Source organism: Sapajus apella, unplaced genomic scaffold (assembly GCF_009761245.1).
Source record: "Sapajus apella isolate SASKATOON/1434 unplaced genomic scaffold, GSC_monkey_1.0 scaffold29, whole genome shotgun sequence".
NCBI lineage: Eukaryota > Metazoa > Chordata > Mammalia > Primates > Cebidae > Sapajus > Sapajus apella.
Window position 1 is genome coordinate 23290709 of NW_022436969.1, and position 20534 is coordinate 23311242.

General features: G+C 39.7%; 1 protein-coding gene and 1 pseudogene across 5 annotated transcripts in view; one reads left to right on the top strand and one right to left on the bottom strand.

The window, feature by feature from the left end:
- Positions 1-20534, bottom strand: part of SPIRE1 (spire type actin nucleation factor 1) — a 206589-nt gene that overhangs the window by 50481 nt on the left and 135574 nt on the right. For all 4 annotated transcript variants that reach the window (XM_032293432.1, XM_032293430.1, XM_032293431.1 and 1 more), the window contains exons 6-7: positions 13775-13939; positions 1480-1566 (exon numbers count right to left, since the gene is read on the bottom strand). In XM_032293432.1, the coding sequence (XP_032149323.1) occupies positions 1480-1566; positions 13775-13939 (252 nt within the window). The remainder of the gene's footprint in view (positions 1-1479; positions 1567-13774; positions 13940-20534) is intronic.
- On the top strand, positions 9586-11287 carry LOC116561561 (annotated as a pseudogene). Its single transcript, XR_004273484.1, has one exon. The product of XR_004273484.1 is annotated as a telomeric repeat-binding factor 1 pseudogene (transcript).

Consider the following 20534-nt stretch of genomic DNA (forward strand, 5'->3'; position numbering starts at 1 on the left):
GTGTGTGTGTGTGTGTGTGTGTGTGTGTGTGTGTTTTGTTTTTGGGACAGGGTTTTACTCTGTCATTCAGGCTGGAGTGCAGTGGCACGATCATGGCTTACTGTGGTCTTGACCTGCTAGGCTCAAGTGATCCTTCCACCTCAGCCTCCTGAGTAGCCAGGACAACAGGTGTGTGCCACTGCACCCTGCTAATTTTCTTTTTTCCTTTCATTTCTTTGTAGAGACAGGGTCTCTATGTTGCCCAGGCTGGTTCTGAATTCCTGGGTTCAAGCAATCCTCCCATCTTGGCCTCCCAAAGTGCTGGGATTACAGGTGTGAACACCCCACTTTACCATTTTAGTAACTTTTAAAGTAACATTTTTTAGTAACTCACCATAATCTTCTTAGATTATTATTATCTCCATTCTATAATTGAGGAAATAAAGGCTCTGGGAGGCTGATTAACTCCCTTATAGACATATGGCTGCTAAATTATGGAGCCGGTATGCAAGGCCAGGTTCACATGGTCCATGTTCCTTCTATTCTACCATGACCTCCTGTCGTAAAATCATTTCCTAGGTGGCCCTCTTGCCTTCTTTAGAAAAGATTTATAAATGTGATCATTAATTATGCTTTAGTTATATATAAACTGAGAAATGCTTTCTAGTTACTTTATGTACATTGATTTGAGAGACTTTTGTGAGCACTGGCGATTAAGCCAGGTAAAAAAGAAGAAACAAAGAACAGAAGAAACACAAACTAATGTTCAAACAGATTAGAATATTCTGAGTCTATGGTTGCTGCAAAGAACTCTGTTAACAGAGGAACATGATAATTAACATAGAAGTGGATGTTCAGCAGGGTGGATTTATTATAAAACATGTCAATATGACAATTTAATCATGGAGGGGTAGCTGCATCCTTAGTAAACTGGAAGGGCAATCCACTCTGGGACTATCTGGTATTATGTTTAGCTGATATCTAGGAGTTATGTGGCCAGATTTTGCACCACGACCCAGGTTATTTTGAGTAAAAACATCCTAAGACAGCCTTGTATTAAGTAATTTTAAGATTTTTCAGTGACTTAAGAATGTAATTTACAAGTCCAGCTGTGGTGGCTCATGTCTGTAATCCCAACACTTCAGGAGGCCGAGGTGGGAGGATTGCTTGAGGCCAGGAGTTTGAGAACAGCGTGGGCAACATGGCGAAACCCTGTCTCTACAAAAATTTAAAAGTTAGCCTGGGCATAGTGGTACACATCTGTGGTTCCAGCTACTTGGGAGGCTGAGGTGGGAAGATCACTTGAGTCCCAGGGGTTACTCCAGCCTGGGTGACACAGTGAGACTCTGTCTCAAAAATAAAAAGAATATAATTTATAGCTGGGCTTCATCTTTATAGAGTAAAAAGGTCAGAGGAAAACTGAGCTCTAGAGATGACACCCTAGAATACAATAATTCATTATGGTATCTCCAATCTAGAGGACTATGTCAAATTACATACTGGATTTAAAGGAGGTCTGGATCTGATGAAGTCGAGGATGATTTCATGAGCACTCTTTTTTAACCGAGGGGGAATATCACCATTCACCTAAAAGGAGACAAAAAGTAGAAGATTCACGTGACTATGTAAGATTATCATGAATTTCCTGGGTATAGCTGTCATCTCAAATATGCCACAAAATTAGTGAAGTGTAATTACCAAAGACATATTTCAAATCAATAAAGTGAGGAGTAAATGGCTGAGTGATTCAGAGAAAAAAACCGTGAAACTGAAGAAAATCCAAGTTTAAGTCTATTACTCTGGGAAATTTTAACAAAAAGTTTCTAAAATTATGAATGTAAATGGAATAAATAATACTTAAGCTTATTAAATATTTTATAACTTAAAAAACTTTTCACCTCTTATTTTCCTCCTTTTAAAAAACCTAGGTAAGCTGGGCGCAGTGGCTCACACCTGTAATCCCAGCACTTTGGGAGGCCCAGGTGGGCAGGTCACCTGAGGTTGGGAGTTTGAGACCAGCCTGGCCAGCATGGTGAAACCCTGTCTCTACTAAAAATACAAAAATTAGCCAGGTGTGGTGGCAGGTGCCTATAATCCCAGCTACTTGGGAAATTGAGGCAGGAGAATTGCTTGAACCTGGGAGGCGGAGGTTGCAGTGAGCCGAGATGGCACCACTGCACTCCAGGGTGGGCAACAGAGTGTGAGACTCCATCTCAAAACAAAACAAAACACCTAGGTAATAGAAAAAATAAAAACGGAGCCACAATTCACATTTTGTAAATAAAACTCAAATGCAGAGCAGAGGTATCTGCCTACATCCACAGAACTTTTAAGTAGAAGAGCTATTGTGGAGGACCAGTCTGTCTCTGATTCTACTCTAATGTCCTCTCTTTTTAAAGTAATGTGTTAAAAAATTTTTTTCTTAAATATTTTTTTAAAATCCAGAAAACCACAAGAAGTAACAACTTAAATTCCCACCTGACTACTTAGAAGCTACAGTCATGACCAGTTTGTCTTATTTGCTTCCCAGTCTTGTTTGAACAAAATAGAACCTCAATGGCCACTCCCAGGCCCAGCCCCTTCCCCAGATATGGCCACCATATTGAGTTCAGAGTGTGTGGCAAACCTGCTGGGGCACACTCAACATCCACTATCCTCCCTCTCCCCCCGCCCTGAAAGAGGGCAGGATGGCCCAGAGCAAACTCAGAAATAACTGCCGCTGCTTGAGCCAAGACAGACATATGACTGCTGGTTTTATGGAGGGGACCAAGAAGCAGAGCCAGTGGCCTACCGTGGTACCACCCACTACTTCTGGATTTCATATTATGTAGATTTTAAAAAACCTTATTGTATAAAACAATTTAATCAGACTTTTCTATTACTCATTAGTCTACTCCTGAATAGAATAATATGTATCTTTCTGGCTAATTTTCACATGCTTTCTTTGTATCCTAAGAGCAGGAATGAGAATGGATTAAGGGAAGCCAAGGCTCTATGTTTCATCCCCAAAACAAGCACATTAACTGTAGTCTCCTCAGTAGTCAGAAGCTGTATCCTCGGTCCCAACTACCGATGTGGGACAATGCTCCTGAGGGAGGCAAGAAGGCAAGTATGGACCAAAGTCAGTACGAGTGGAATGCTTGGGACCAGAATGTCTCAGATTTTTAAATATTTACATTATACTTATCCAAAAATCTGAAATGCTCCAAGGAGAATGTCTTTTGAGTATTACAATGGCACTCAAAAAGTTTGTTGGAGCACTTCAGATGTTCAGGTTTGTGATACTAAACCCGTAATAAGAAGTGGCTGTGTGAAAACCATTCTGCTGCTGGGTCAGTGAAATTATTTTCCTGTAAGTAAACAAGCTCTCTGAAGTGAAATGAGAAATGATTCCTGGATGAACACAAATAGTAGATGCTTAAGTAAATAAGATCAGTTATAGAAACTTGGTATTATTTTTGAGCAACAATGCGATAAACAAACAAAAAACTTTTTTGTATTTTTAGCAGAGATGGGGTGATTTCACCATGTTGGCCAGGCTGATCTTGAACTCCTGACCTCAGGTGATCCACCCACCTCGGCCTTCCAAAGTGCTGGGATTTTGGGCATGAGCCACCATGCCCACCCCAACAAAATGTTTCTAATACATAAAATGATCCCCTTTGAAAAATTTAAAACATTTACCCTGTACTCAGTCTTGTTTTTGAAATAATTTTCTTTTTTTAGACACGCTCTTGTTCTATTGCCCAGGTTAGAGAGCAGTGGCATGACCACAGCTCACTGCAGTCTAGACCTTCCCGGCTCAAGTGATCCCTCCACCTCAGCCTCCTGAGTAGCTGGGACTACCCCAGCTAGTTTTTAATTTTTTGTAGAGATGGGGGTCTATGTTGCCCAGGCAGGTCTTGAACATTTAGGCTCAAACGATCCCAGCACTTGGCCTCCCAAAGTGTTGGGATTATAGGTGTGAGTGACTGCACTCTGCCCTTTTATTTTTATGGAGATGGGGTCTCACTAAGTTGTCCAGGATGCTCTCAAACTCCTGGGCTCAAGCAATCTTCCTGCCTTGGCCTCTCCCAAAGTGTTGGATTGCAGGCATGAGTCACTGTGCTTGGCCTTTTATTTTCATCTTAAATAAAGCAGAACCATTAATGATGACTTAAGACCACAACTAATAACCTACAAAACTAACTTATAGTTTAGTGATTGATACTGAGCCCCTAATGAAATTTCAAAAGGTGTGAGATAAGGGCCAAACGTCCTTCTTTGCATGTTGTTAACAAGCTGTTCTAATATCATTTGATGAGGAGACCTATTATTTCTCTATTTAATGGTCTTGGCACCCTTGTCATAAATTGATTAAACATAGGTGTATGGGTTTGTTTTTGTACTCTGGATTCTGTTTTTCTATCCTACACTGTTTTAGCTACTATAGCTTTGTTGTAAGTTGTAAAATGGGGATGTGTGAGTCCACCAACTTTTTCTTTTTCAAGATTGTTTTGATTATTTGGGATTTCTTGAGATTCCATAAGAATTTTTGAATCGATTTTTCTATTTCTGCCAAAAAAAAAAATGACATTGGGATTCTGACAGAGAATAATGTTTGACCCTTGCCTCACACCATTATATATATAAATTAACTAAAAAAAAGAGATTAAAGACCTAAATATAAGAGTTAAAACTATTTATAAATGTCTCAGATGAGAACATAAGGGAAGATCTTCATGAACTGGATTTGGTAATGAATTCTTAGATATGACACCAAAATCACAAGCGACAGAAGGCAAAAATACATAAACTGTATTTCAGCAAAATTAAAACCTTTTGTGCATCAAAGGAAACTAACAAGGAAGTGAAAAGACAGTTTGCAGAATGGGAGAAAATACTTGCAAATTATGTATCTGCCAGTAGTCCACTATCCAGAATATACAAAGAATTGTTACAACTTAACAGCAAAAATACAAACAACCCAATTAAAAAATGAGTACAACACAGCCATAAAAAAAAGAATGAAATCATGTCCTTTGCAGCAGCATGGATGGAGCTGAAGGCCATTATCCTAAGTGAACTAACTCAGAAACAGAAAACCAAATACCACATGTTCTTACTTGTAAGTGAAAGCTAATAATGAGTACACATGGACTCAAAGACAGAAACAGTGAGCACTCCAAAAGTGGGGAGGTTGAGAGTAGGGGGTCAGGGTTGAAAAATTACCTGTCAGGTACAATGTTCACTATTTAGGTGATGAGTATACTAGAAACCCAATCTCCACCAGCATGCAATGTAACAAACAGGCACGTGCACCCCCAAATCTAAATTAAAAATTTTTTAAATACAAAATCTGAACAGACATTTCTTCAAATATATACAAATGGTCCACAAGCACATCAAACATGTATGACGTGAGTCATCAGGGAAACGCAAATCAAAACCACCATGAGATATCATGTTACACTGCTAGGGTAGCTATAATTAAAACCAAAATGGACAACAGCAAGTGTTGGCAAGGATAGGAGAAACTGGGGCCCTCATACACTGCTGGTGGGAATATTAATTGGTTTAACTGCTGTGGAACACAGTTTGGCAGTTTCTCAATAAGCCAAACATAGAATTACTATATTATCCAGCCACTCCACTCCCAGGTATATACTCCAAATAACTGAAAACAGGTATTCAAACAAAACCTTGTACAAGACTATTCACTGCAGCACTACTCATGTTAGTGAAAAGGAAAGAACTCAATCGGAAAAAACCCAAATGTCCATTTGGGTCATGAATAAACAAATTATGATATATCTGTACAGCCATAAGAAGGACTAAAGCACCTCACCAGGCGCGGTGGCTCACACCTGTAATCCTAGCACTTTGGAAGGCCAAAGAGGGTGGATCACCTGAGGTCAGGAGTTCAAGACCAGCCTGACCAACATGGAGAAACCCCATCTCTACTAAAAATACAAAATTAGCCAGGCATGGTGGCACATGCCTGTAATCCCAGCTGCTTGGGAGGCTGAGGCAGGAGAATTGCTTGAACCTAGGAGGCAGAGGTTGTGGTAAGCCGAGATCACACCACTGCACTCCAGTCTAGGCAACAAGAGTGAAACTCCACCTCAAAACAAAAGAAGCGGTAAAGTACCTCAACATGATTTAGTATATTGTATAACCTTGGCAATATACTAAATGGTACTGAACTGTACATTTAAAATGGGTAATTTTATGTTATGTGAATTTTATCTTCATTAAAAATATATATAATAAAAAAGAAAACTGCAAGAAAAAAATCAGAGTTATTTTAAAAGCCTTTTAGGCTAGGTGTGGTGGCTCATGCCTATAATCCTAGCACTTTGGAAGGCTGAGGCAAGAGGACTGCTTAAGCCTAGGAGTTCAAGACCAGCCTGGGCAACATAAAATTATCTATCTCTACAAAAATATTAAAAGAAATTACCATGTGTGGTGGTGTGCACTTGTAGTCTCAGCTACTCAGGAAGCCGAGGTGGGTGAACTGCTTGAGCTGGGGTGGTCAAGGCTGTGGTGAGCCGTGACTGTGTCACTGTGCTCCAGCCCAGGCAACAGAGCAAGACTCTGTTTCAATCAATCAATAAATGTCTTTTATTTACCACAGGAAAAATATAATTTTCTCTGTTTGTAAACATTTTCCATTTGGGATGCACAGTTCTTTGTCATTCTGTCTATCACTCACCATTACTTCCCTAAGCCTCACTTAGGGTGCTTATAACATACAGATTCCTAGAATTGTTAAATCAGCAACTTCGAAAGGAATCTATCTTAATTCTTAGTATGACTACTATTTAGCACAATTATTTTCTCTGATAAAAAGATAAAGATTCCTGCAGTGTAAAACTATCCGCTAAAAACTAAGAAAAACAAACAACAAAAAAAAAGATTTAGCAATGTCAAAGATGACAGGTAAAATACATTAATGATAAAACAAACAGCAATGTTAATGATCTAGTAGGACTTATTTTAACACTAATATGAATTTTTTAATAATTCCTTCTGGATAAGAAGGAAAATCACCTGACATTAACATTAAGTGCTCACCCAATTAGAGAGGACAAAGTTCTAATAGGTATATATTTGAAAAAGATAACCCAGTATCGGCAATAGGAATGGTCCTGCGAAACTAACGAACATGTAAACTGGCACAACCCTTCTAGAGAGAAATTTTGCAAAATATTAAGTACTAAAATTTAAAAGGTACATTATTAAAAAAGAAAATGTGCATTTTATTTGGTCTATTCATCTTACCAATAAAAATTTAAACCATGGTGATAATTGGATATTTGCATTTGAATGTTCATCATAATACAGATTAAAACAATGAAAACTGGAAATTATTAATAGGGGGTTGGGTACACAAGCCACAGCACACACATCCAAGGAAATACCCTGTGTGTTCCTCCAGATACAATCTTTCGTCTTCTTTTAAATGCTTCTTTAAAGAAACTCATACTGTATACTCACTATCACCATTGCCTTACCTACCACCCTAAAATCTGAGGTTTCTCTCTTTTACTTTAATAAAAGAATCAAATAATTTCCATGTTGCTAAATCTGTTAACCATTTCACAGTGCTCATTTGACCTCTCTGAAACACTGCCTGCTCTTTGCAGCTGCACCTCCACTTCCCCTGACTTCCCAGCCTTCTCTGGCTATGCCTTGCTCGTCTTTGTTTTGGCAGATTCTCCTACTCATCCTTCAGTACTGAGGCTGCACAGCTTCTGTCCTGAGCTGTCTTTTCATCTCACCTCTCCAGTCTCCTGCATTCTGTTCTATCCTCTAATGATGGCAAGTTGTTTTTGTTGTTCTCATGTGTCAGATCCCATTGTTTCTTGGTCTTTGAATACAATGTTTTGTGTGTGTTTGTGTGTTTTTTCACCCCCTACTCAGCTCCTCCCCTGCTGGTTATCAGTGGCTCCCAAAATACTGGAAGCTTCGAGAGAACAGAGATTGTAATATGTTCTTCCAGAGTCAGAGTAAGGTCTACTACATGAAAAGTGCTTAACACATATTTATTCAATTAAAATGAAATTAAGAAATACAAACAGTTAGCAAAGGTTTTTAAATGTTTAAATGCATGAAAGAAATGTAGATTTTAAAAATGAAACAATATTTTCTTTCAGTCAAATTGGTCAGCCCCAAAGGATACCCAGTTTGTGCAAAGGTGTGAAGCAATGGGCAAAACTATTCTGTTATAAATAATCATCATCACAGTATTTCTGAGGGTGACTGGGCAATATGTACGTAGCACACAGCATAGGCTTTGCTGGGGCCAGACAGAATAAGGCTGACCCTCAGCTCTGCCTTGTAACCAGCTGTCTGAACTTGGGATGTTACTACTGAGCATCTCTAAATTTCAGTTTCCTCATCTGTAAAGTAAATCAGATTTGATGAAAAGTGAAATTAGTTAACATTAATAGTATAATGTTATATATAACATATAAATATTATATATTTAATTATATTCTATATATTTGTTATATATATACAAAATAATTATATTTATTATAAATAAATATAAATTTATGCTATAATAATGTTGTATATAGTATAATGTTATATATAATAACTAATATTATATAACAGTTGAGATGCTATAGCTTATTAAAATTAACAAGCAGCTCAAATAGCCACTTAAACCAATTTACTACAAAACCAAGTGATATGGTTGGGCACAGTGGTTCACACCCATGATCCCAGCACTTTGGGAGGCTGAGGTGGGCAGATCACCTGAGATCAGGAGTTCAAGACCAGCTGGGCAACATGGCGAAGCCCCGTCTCTACTAAAAATACAAAAATTAGCCAAATGTGGTGGTACGTGCCTGTAATCCAGCTACTTGCGAGGCTGAGGCATGAGAATCACTTGAATCTGGGAGGCGGAGGTTGTAGTGAGCTGAGATTGCATCACTGCACTCCAGCCTGGGTAAAAACAGTAAGACTGTCTCAAAAACAAAAAACAAACAGGTGTTACATGTTTCATAAGAACTTTCCAATATAAAATAACTTTGATCAAACTCCCTCAAAAATGTGGATGGAATTCATTAATCCATCCCGTAACTATTTATTGAGCACTGTATTCAGTATTTGGTTGCATGTCAGGCACATGTTCTTGTTAAAGGGGATAGATAAACAGTGAGAATAACTAAGTTCTTGTCTTTGTAAGGGAGACGGACAATAAATCTGGAAATACATGGCAATTTCAGCTAGTGAAACATGAGAGCAGAGAGAGAAGACTCTTCTAATGAGGGGAAACTTGAGCACAGGCCTGAAAAGTAAAGAGACAAATTATATGGCTATGTGGGAAACGACAGTTCCTGAGAGAAGGAATATCCAAGGCAAAGGGTCTATTGCAGGAGCACACCAGGCACTGCTGAGACACTGGCATAGATCAGGGTGATTAACGAGGAGAACCCAGCAGGGAGGCATAGTAGGAGATGAGGTCTGAGAGGTAACCTGGATCCAGCTGTGTAGGCTGTGCCAGCCACGGTAAGGACATAGAGTTTCTTCTGAGTGTGATGAAGAGCCAGAGGAAGATTCTGAATAGAGCAATAACACGATCGTATCTTTTACTTAAGAAGCCTACTTGGGGTTTGACATGGCGGAGGACGCCTCCTCAGCTGCTCGGAGTCCCCGGGGCTGTGCGGATGGTAGGGATGCCGACGCTACCGAGGAGCGGATAGCAGAAACGGAGAGAAACGACGAGGAGCAGTTCGAGTGCCAGGAACTGCTCGAGTGCCAGGTGCAGTTGGGGGCTCCAGAGGAGGAGGAGGATGCTGGCCTTGTGGCTGAGGCCGAGGCTGTGGTTGCCGGCTGGATGCTCGATTTCCTCTGCCTCTCTCTTTGCCGAGCTTTCCGCGACGGCCGCTCCGAGGACTTTCGCCAGACCCGCGACAGCGCCGAGGATGCACAGTTTGAAAATGATGAACGAATTACACCCTTGGAATCAGCCCTGATGATTTGGGGTTCGATTGAAAAGGAACATGACAAACTTCACGAAGAAATACAGAATTTAATGGAAGTTCAGGCTATAGCTGTTTGTATGGAAAACGGGAACTTTAAGGAAGCAGAAGAAGTCTTTGAAAGAATATTTGGTGATCCAAATTCTTACGCGCCTTTAAAAAGGAAATTGCTTATGATAATCTCTCAGAAAGATACATACCATTCTGTTTTTCAACACTTCAGTTACAACCACATGATGGAGAAAATTAAGAGTTATGTGAATTATGTGCTAAGTGAAAAATCATCAACCTTTCTAATGAAGGCAGCAGCAAAAGTAGTAGAAAGTAAAAGAGCAAGAACAATAACTTCTCAAGATAAACCTAATGGTAATGATGTTGAAATGGAAACTGAAGCTAATTTGGATACAAGAAAAAGTGTTAGTGACAAACAGTCTGCAGTAACTGAATCCTCAGAGGGTACAGTATCCTTATTGAGGTCTCACAAGAATCTTTTCTTATCTAAGTTGAAGCATGGAACCCAGCAACAAGACCTTAGTAAAGAAAGAAGAGTAGGAACTCTTCAAAGTGCAAAAAAGAAAAAAGAAAGTAGAAGAGCCACTGAAAGTAGAATACCTGTTTCAGAAAGTCAACCGGTGACTCCTGAAAAACATCGAGCTAGAAAAAGACAGGCATGGCTTTGCGAAGAAGACAAGAATTTGAGATCTGGCGTGAGGAAATTTGGAGAGGGAAACTGGTCTAAAATACTGTTGCATTATAAATTCAACAACCGGACAAGTGTCATGTTAAAAGACAGATGGAGGACCATGAAGAAACTAAAACTCATTTGCTCAGACAGTGAAGACTGATTGCGTTTCTAAAAGCTTGATGAAAGGACAGTTAAGTACATGTAGATCACTACATTTTGTTTGAAACTTGCATCATTGATGTATTTTAAAACTTTTGTTTAAAGCATTACAGTATTTTTCTGTGACCATCGATATAAGGGTTTGTGCTCTAAGAATTAAAGTATATGCTATCATTGTGTTCTTTAAGAACCTTTTGATAAACTGTAAATTTGTTGAACCCTGCCACATTTAGTATCCCCACCTCCAAATCCTACTCCAGTGAAAAAATTAAAAGCTGATCTGAAAAAAATATTTTAATTAACCTATTTTGTGTCTGTAGGCTGACCTCAACCCTGTAACGTAACCCATTAAAATGAATTTTTTAGATAATTGAATAACAATAGTCCTTTGATATGAGATAGTGACTTGGTTTATGGCCTTAATATACTGCTTAATTACTTAAGACATTCATTAATAGAATGATAAATGTACAAAGTAACCTATAAGTATGACATATGTTTGCTTTCAGTGGCTTCATGTAAAGAAAAAAACTTGAAAACAGTAATACCCAAGAACACATGGGAACAGTAGACACTGGGGAGGTAGGGTGGGGAGCAAGAGCTGAAAACTACCTACTGGGTACTCTGCTGACTACCTGAGTGAGGGGATCACCCGTACCCCAAACCTCAGCATCACAAACCTAGTATACCCAGCTAACAAACCTGCCCATGTGTTCCCTGGATCTAAAATAAAAATTGAAATAATTTTTTTTTAAAAAGCAAAAGACGGCCAGGTACAGTGAGTCATGCCTGTAGTCCCAGCACTTTGGGAGACCGATGCGGGTGGATCTCAAGGTCAGGAGATTGAGACCATCCTGGCCAACATGGTGAAACCCCGTCTATACTTTAAAGAATAAAAAAAAAAAAACTGGGCATGGTGGCATGCACCTGTAGTCCCAGTTACTTGGGAGGCTGAAGCAGGAGAATCACTTGAACCCAGGAGGCGGAAGTTCCAATGAGCAGAGATCGCACCGCTGCACTCCAGCCTGGCAACAAAGAGAGACTCTGTCTCAAAAAAACAAAAAGTATTACCCAGGGGACAAAATTTGTACTATTAGCAAGAATCCTTTTGTATCTCATTTAGAAACAACTTGACTTTTGTTCCAGTGTTTAAACTTTGACAAAAAATGATTTTGAATAGATCTTTATAACATAACCTGATGCCATAAATATAAGATTCTCTGATACGTTCATTTAATATATCAATATTTGGCCTAAAACAGTATTCTGTAAAGCTTAAGTTGGTATTAACTATGATCATCTTGATGTCTAGGATAGGTAATAAAGTTATACATACCTTACTAAGCAATTTTGGTTTTTCACTAACGTTTTATTCTTTAAAAGATTTAGACAATTACTTAGCATTTTGAGTTGTGTGCTTTATTTAGCAAGTGAGTAAAAATATTAGAATATTGAAGTATTTGCTTCACTATAAAAAAATCAAATGGTAGTGTTTTATAATCTCTATTTCCTATTAAGGTTTTATATGTTACTTTCCCTTAGTTCCTGAATTTGTTGTTCTATATACTATATATAAACAGAAACGTGGATGACTACAAAAAAAAAAAAAAAAAAAAAAAAAAAAAAAGAAGCCTACTTGGCTGTTTTTGGGAAAAACAAGTTGAAAGGGGGCAAGGGTAAAAGCAGGAAGGCCATTTAGAGGTTACTGTCATAGTCTGATGAGAGATAATGGTGGCTTGGAATAGAAGATATTTTGGCCAAGTGCTCACGGCTATAATCCCAGCACTTTGGGAGGCAGAGGCAGATGCAGGTGGGTCACTTGAGCTCAGTCAGGGATTTGAGAGAAGCCTGGGCAACATGGTGAAACTCCGTTTCTACAAAAAAATACAAAAAACACTAGCCCGGCGTGGTGGTGCACGCCTATGGTCCCAACTACGAGGGAGGCTGAGGTGGGAGGATCCCTGGAACATGGGAAGTTGAAGCTGCAGTGAAGCTGTAATCTTGCCACTCCACTTTAGCCTGGGTGACAGAGCAAGACCCTGTCTCAAAAAAAAAAAAAAAAAAAAAAAAAAAATACCTCAAGTGGAAATGGAGAGAAGTGGTCAGAATCAGGATATAGTTTAAAGACAGAGCTGTACGAATTTGCTAATGAACTAGATATTCCACTTCTAGGAATGTAAGGATTTCATGGTGGCTATTTGAAAAGATTTACATACAAAGATACACAAAATATGCTGCTTATAATGGGACACAAGATGATTAGTTTAATAAACTCTGGAATAGCCATAAGCTGGAAAAGACGTAGCCATTTAGAAATGATAATGTTGAATAAATAATGACATGGAAAAAATAATCACAATATGTTAAGCAAAACAACTGGTAATAAAACAAAGCATTCTATATTAACTCATTTTGTCCAAATAAAGTGCAGAGAAATAAGGCTAACAGTTATCAATCATCATGTTAACAAAATTTCTCTCTGGGTTATGGAATTATATGTTCATAACTTTCCTTCTTTAAGCTTAATGTACTTTCCAAATTTTCTACAATGATCAAGTGTTACTTGCATAAAAAGAAATAATTTAAAAATTTTAATATTAAAACTATTTTTAATTAATGCAATTATAAATGAATAACCAGTTGAGTCCATTAATATTTTTTTGTTTTTCTTTTTTGAGGCAGGGTCTCACTCTGTTGCCCAGGCTGGAGTGCAGTGGCTTGATCTTGGGTCACTGCAACCTCCACCTCCTGGGTTCAAGAGATTCTCTTGCCTCAGCCTCTCAAGTAGATGAAACTACAGGCGTGCACCACCACACCCAACTAACTTTTATATTTTTTGGTAGAGATGGGGTTTCACCATGTTGGTCAGGCTGGTCTGGAACTCCTGACCTCAGGAGATCCACTCGCCTCGACCTCCCAAAGTGCTGGGATTACAGGAGTGAGCCACCACGCCTGGCATAGCAGTTTTGTTACTTACCATCACTTTTCGCAAAGTATATCTTTTGCAGCGAATGTCATCCATTAGCATCTCATAAGGGGTGAGCTGATATTCAATGGGCAACGGATTGTACTGCCGCTCTTGGACCTTCTTAAGTTTTACCCCATTCCTCAAATCCCTCATCACCTGTACCCAGAATCGTGCCTGAAAGAATCAAGGATAGAGAGACATCAATGAATAAATGTACTAGTTTCTTCTAAATAGCTAGTCATACAGAATAAATGAAGAGCTTGAATTACAAAACAATGAGTAAACAACCAAAAACTATATTAAAAATCAGATTTTAGGTACTAAAAGATGGGTAGAAAGCAAGTAGACAATCTATAGGCTCTCCCTGCTGAGACACATGGGTTTAAACCTAAGCTCCACCACTGTGGTAGGCTGCATTAAGGGCTCAGGTTCTTCACACTTCCCTGTGTCTACGCTGTTATGTTTCTCTGTTCACTAAAGGGGATTATATTTCCCACACCCTGACTTTCGGTTTGGCCATATGATTTGCTTGCCCACAGGAACAGTGGTGGGTGTGATAAGACAAAAGGCTTCAAAAGGATATGTACAATGGGCTTGTCCCTTGTGTTTCTGTTATGGTCATGAGAATGTCAAGCCTGGGGTTAGCCTGTGGTCCCAGGATAAAGATAGATAAGATACCGGTAGAGTGGCGCTACCACAGGGGATCTGGAGACCCACGAGCTAGTAACTTAGTGCTTTTGCTTGATGTGGCTGTGATTTTTGTAGTGGTTAGTGACACATTATTCCTGTGGCCACAGCTGACTGAGATACAACCACCTGCCAGCAATTTGATATGGAGCAAGTTGCTACACCTGTCTGAGCCGTAGTTTCCTCATCAATAAAAGAAGAGGTACTTTATTACTTGTTAAGAAGATCATTGGGAGGCCGAGGCAGGTGGATCACAAGGTCAGGAGTTTGAGACCAGCCTGACCAACATGGTGAAACCTCATCTCTACTAAAAATACAAAAATTAACTGGGCATGGTGGCACGCACCTGTAATCCCAGCTACTCAGGAGGCTGAGGCAGGAGAATTGCCTGAACCTGGGAGGCGGAGGTTACAGTGAGCCCAGATTGTGCCACTGAACTCCAGCCTGGGCAACAGAGTGAGACTTTGTCCTAAAAAAAAAAAAAAAAAAAAGGCCAGACGCAGTAGCTCACGCCTGTAATCCCAATACTTTCGGAGGCTGTGGCAGTGGATCACCTGAGGTCAGGAGTTCAAGACCAGCGTGACCAATATGGTAAAACCCCGTCTCTATTAAAAATACAAAAATTAGCTGGGCGTGGTGGCATGCGCCTGTAATTGCAGCTACTCAGGAGGCTGAGGCAGGAGAATTGCTTGAACCCGGGAGGCAGAGGTTACAGTGAGCCCAGATCATGCCATTGCCCTCCAGCCTGGGCAACAGAGCTAGACGCTGTCTCCAAAAAAAGAAGAAAAAGAAAAAGAAAATGCTTAAAAAAAGACACTTTTAAAGTTGTTACTATCATTGCACACATTATTCAATTACACTTATCTTCAAATATTAGGTTGCCTGGTCTACCTTTAAGAGTTCTGAGAATAAAATGACATTTACATGAAAGTACTTTCATTTATGTGAAAAAAAAGGCCAGACACAGTAGCTCATGCCTATAATCTTGGCACTTTGGGAGGCCAAGGTAGGAGAATCACTTGAGGCCAGGAGTTTGAGGCTACAGTGAGCTATGATTGCACCACTGTACTTCAGCCTGGGTGACAGTGTGAGATTCTGTCTCAAAAAAAAAAAAATACATAAAATAACAAAAAATCTATTTATATTTATCTTATTATACTTTAACTCTTTTGTTCTCCTGCCTATAATGTGTCAAAGTCTCTACTTAAGTGAACTCCATCACAATATTTAGCTAAAATCTTGTAGCTTGTTAAAATTAACAAGTAACACAATAGTTACTTAAATAGATTTCCTGTAAAATCAAACGATGTATTTCTTCCCTTTTTTTTTTTTTCTTTTTGAGACACAGTCTCATTTTGTTACCCATGCTGGGGTGCAGTGGCATGATCTCGGCTCACCAAAACCGCCAATCCCCGGGTTTAAGCGATTCTCCTGCTTCAGCCTCCTGAGGAACTGAGATAATAGGCACCTTTCACCACACTCAGACAATTTTTGTATTTTCAGTAGAGACAGGGTTTCACCATGTTGGCCAGGCTGGTCGTGAACTTCTGACCTCAGGTGATCCACCCACCTCGGCCTCCCAAAGTGCTGGGATTACAGGCGTGAGCCACCTCGCCTGGCCAAGTGATATATTTCATAAGAACCTTCTATATAAAATAACTGACTAAATTTCTCAAAAGCATCCTCAATAACAATTCATAATTTTTTAAAAATGTTGGGTTTGGACAATAAGCAGCTACCAAAAAATATAAAAAGTATTTTTTTATTTCTTATCCTCTTGTTCCAAAAAGGATTTGAGGTACTTAAGGTATACCATTAGATGCTTCCTAAAATATTCATATTTAAAAAGATTCTTAGATTCTGCCACTGAAGATGTTCTAAAATAATATCCCTAAAATATCCATATTTCTCTCTTGAGAATAATGCTTTTGTCCCAATTTCTGCACTTCTCTTATTCATTCCTTTAAGATGCAGTTGAAATATCATCTCATCTTTTAAAAGTCTACCCTCAGGCTTTAAATTAGGGGACAATTACCCATACAAAAAGCTTTTGCTATAATGCACAAAAGGATTCAAACATACTTTGTTCCTTTTTTTTTTTTTGAGATGGAGTTTCGCTCTTGTTACCCAGGCTGGAGTGCAATGGCACGATCTCGGCTCACCGCAACCTCCGCCTCCTGGGTTCAGGCAATTCTCCTGCCCCAGCCTCCTGAGTCGCTGGGATTACAGGCACGCGCCACCATGCCCAGCTAATTTTTTTGTATTTTTAGTAGAGACGGGGTTTCACCATGTTGACCAGGATGGTCTCGATCTCTTGACCTCGTGATCCACCCGCCTCGGCCTCCCAAAGTGCTGGGATTACAGGCTTGAGCCACCGCGTCCGGCGCCCCCCCTTTTTTTTTTTGAGACGGAGTCTTGCTCTTGTCGCCCCAGGCTGGAGTGCAGTGGTGCCATCTTGGCTCACTGCAATTTCCGCCTCCCGGGTTCAAGCGATTCTCCTGCCTCAGTCTCCTGAGTAGGTGGATTACAGGTACCGGTTACCACGCCTGGCTAATTTTTTGAACACCTGACCTCAGGTGATCCACCCATCTCGGCCTCCCAAAGTGCTAGTATTACAGGCATGAGCCACCTCACCCAGCCCACACTTTGTTATATAGTCAGATTTTTGTGTATGATTGTTTGGTTAAAAAATCTTACATATTACTTTTCAGAAATTAAAGAAAGTTACATTTATTATATAAAATAACGGACAACTGTTATCATATGCATTCCTGGAGATTATCATTTATCTCTTATCCCACTAGGGAGATTCTGAAACTAGATTCTGCTACTAAAGACATTCTAATTCTCTCTCAATTCTTTGCTCTTTTCATTTTAATCTTTCTAAGTAATTCATTTAGTTGTCCTTTGGGGAGGAAGCTGGTGAGCTACGCAAATATAACTCCCTCTGGAATTAGTGCTTCTCTTGGCAGGGATGACACTAGTTTTCAAATGAAGGTATCTTACAGTAAGAAATTAAATTTTTAGTTTAAGTTTATACTAGCTGTTTGCTAACTTGTGAACACTAGAAGTTATTTATCTTGTTTCAATGACTGGGAAAACCAATGTAAAACTTATTGGCCAAGACAAAAATCTACCTAGAGCAACACTATCCAAGTATTCTACATAACGGAAAATTGATAATCAAATTTATTCTAAAATGACAAATACCAGCTTTTAAGACACTGTAGGCAAGTATTTTTTGTTTTGTCTTGAATGTTCCAAATATCTTGAAGATATCAATAAATTAAGAATATTGCAAACAAGAAACAACACAAATGACCAGCAACAGATGAGCAGATAGACTACGATATACCCACACAATAGAATATTTCTCAGCAATAAAAAGAAATACACTATGGATACAGACACCACCACGAATGAAATCTCAAAAAAGTTAGGAAGAGTAAAAGAAGCCAAACAAAAAACAGTACCTATCATATGATTACATTTATATAAAATTCTAGAAAGTGTAAACTAATCTATATTGATAGAAAGCTGATAACCAGTTGCCTGGAAACTGGGGAGGTGGGAGACAGGAGGCAAGATTGTAAAAAGGTATGAGGAAACTTTGGGTGTGATGAATAGGCTCATTATTTTGATTGTGGTGATGGTTTCATGTGGGAATACACACACACACACACACACACACACACACAAAATACATGTCAAAATATATCAAATTATGCATTTTAAATATGTATAGCTTATTGTATAGCCATATCTCAATAAAACAGAAAAGAATGTGCAAACAATTAAAACTTAATATGGGCTGGGCGAGGTGGTTCATGCCTGTAATCCCAGCACTTTGGGAGGCCGAGGCGGGACGATCACAAAGTCAAGAGATCGAGACCATCCTGGGTAACACAGTGAAATCCGTCTCTACTAAAAATACAAAAAATTAGCCTGGCATGGTAGCACATGCTTGTAGTCGCAGCTACTAAGGAGGCTGAGGCAAGAGAATCGCTTGAACACGAGGGAGGTGGAGGTTGCAGTGAGCCAAGATCACACCACTGCTCTCCAGTCTGGACAACAGAGTGAGACTCTGTCACAAAAACAAAAAACAAACTAATAGGGTCAAAAGCAACCCATTCATATCATAATGGCATTATTTATCTAGCATTCTTAACCTAGAAAGTCAGAATCCTAAAATATGCGTTCCCTCAAAACCTGGACTTCAACAATCTTTTTTTTTGAGAAGGAGTCTCCCTTTGTTGCCCAGGCTGGATGTAGTGGTATAATCTCAGCTCACCTCAACCTCTGCCTCCTGGGTTCAAGCTCTTCTCTTGCCTCAGCCTCCCGAGTAGCTAGGATTACAGGTGTGTACCACCATGCCCAGCTAATTTTTGTATTTTTCAGTAGAGACGGTTAGCCATGTTGGCCAGGCTGGTCTTGAACTCCTGACCTCAGGTGATCCGCCCACCTCAGCCTCCCAAGGTGCTGGGATTACAGACAAGAGCCACCACACCTGGCCTTGGACTTCTACAACCTAACATTTCACAACATTCACTGTTCTGTCCCCAAGGCTGTAATGCCTACCACTCTAAGTTTTATATGAGGGCAGGGATTTTTGGAGTCACTAGGATTTAGAACTATGCCTGAAAAACCGTAGATAATTGAAGTGTGTCACATGAATAAACCACATTATCTGTTTTGCAAATCTGTCTTCTGTTTTGGACTGAGTTTTATTAGGAGAGAGACCCCATATTGTTTATTCTGCATTCCCAGGGTCCTAACCCAGATACCTGTTCATTGGATAAATAAATGGACAATGCTGTTGGTTTCACACTTAATCCTGAAAACATAGCTTAAGCTTTGATTTATACACAATAATATGTTAAGGCAGGGGTTTGCAACCCCTAGTCCACTGACTGGTACCGGTCTGTGGCCTGTCAGAAACCAGGCCACACAGCAAGTGAGTGGCGGATGAGAAAGCATCATGCCTGAGCTCTGTCTCCTGCAAGATCAGCAGTGGCATTAGACTCTCAAAGGAGCACAAACCTTATTGTGAACTGCACATATGGGGGATCTAGGTTGTACACTTATGAGAATCTAATGCCTGATGATCTGAGGTGGAACAGTTTCATCTTGAAACCACCCCTCCACCCCCAATCTTTGAAACTGTCTTCCACAAAACCAGTCTCCGATACCAAGAAAGTTGGGGACTGCTGTGTTAAGTTATTAACATAATTAGAAATATTACTATTTTAAAACACTAAAATTCTCAGAGACATTGGAGGTGGTTTTAACAAAACCAGAACGCTTTTTAAAATGGGAAATAGGTATTTCCTCAAATGTAAGACTAAGCATTCAAATTTATTTATCAAGTCATACTACAGTCCTTAATAAAGAGTATTTTATTTTTTATTTTTTTGAGACAGGGTCTCATTCTGTTGACCAGCTGGAGTGCGGCGAGGTGTGATCATAGTTCACTGGAGCCTCAACCTCCTGGGCTCAAGTGATCCCCAGGCTTAAGTGATCCTTCTAACCCAGCTCCCCAAGTAGCCGGGACCACAGGCACATGCCACCAGCCCGGCCAATTTTTTTATTATTATCATTTTTAGTAGTGATAGGTCTCACTATGTTGCCCAGGCTGGTCTTGATTTCCTAACCTCCAGCAATCTTCCTGCCTTGGCCTCCCCAAGTGCTGGGATTACAGGTATGAGCCACCATGCCTGGCCAATAACTAGCATTTAAAAAGGCATTATACAGGCTGGGCATGGTGGCTCACGCCTGTAATCCCAGCACTTTGGGAGGCCAAAGTGGGAGGATCACATGAAGTCAGGAGTTTGAGACCAGCCTGGCCAACATGATAAAACCCCATCTCTACCAAAAATACAAAAATTAGCCAAGTGTGGTGGTGCATGCCTGTAGTTTCAGCTACTTGGGAGGTTGAGGCAGGAGAATTCCTTGAACCCAGGAGGCAGGGAGTTGCAATAAGCCAAAATCTTGCCATTGCACTCCAGCCTGGGCAACAGAACAAGACCCTGTCTCAAAAAAAAAAAAAAAATATATATATATATATAAATATAAAAATATATAT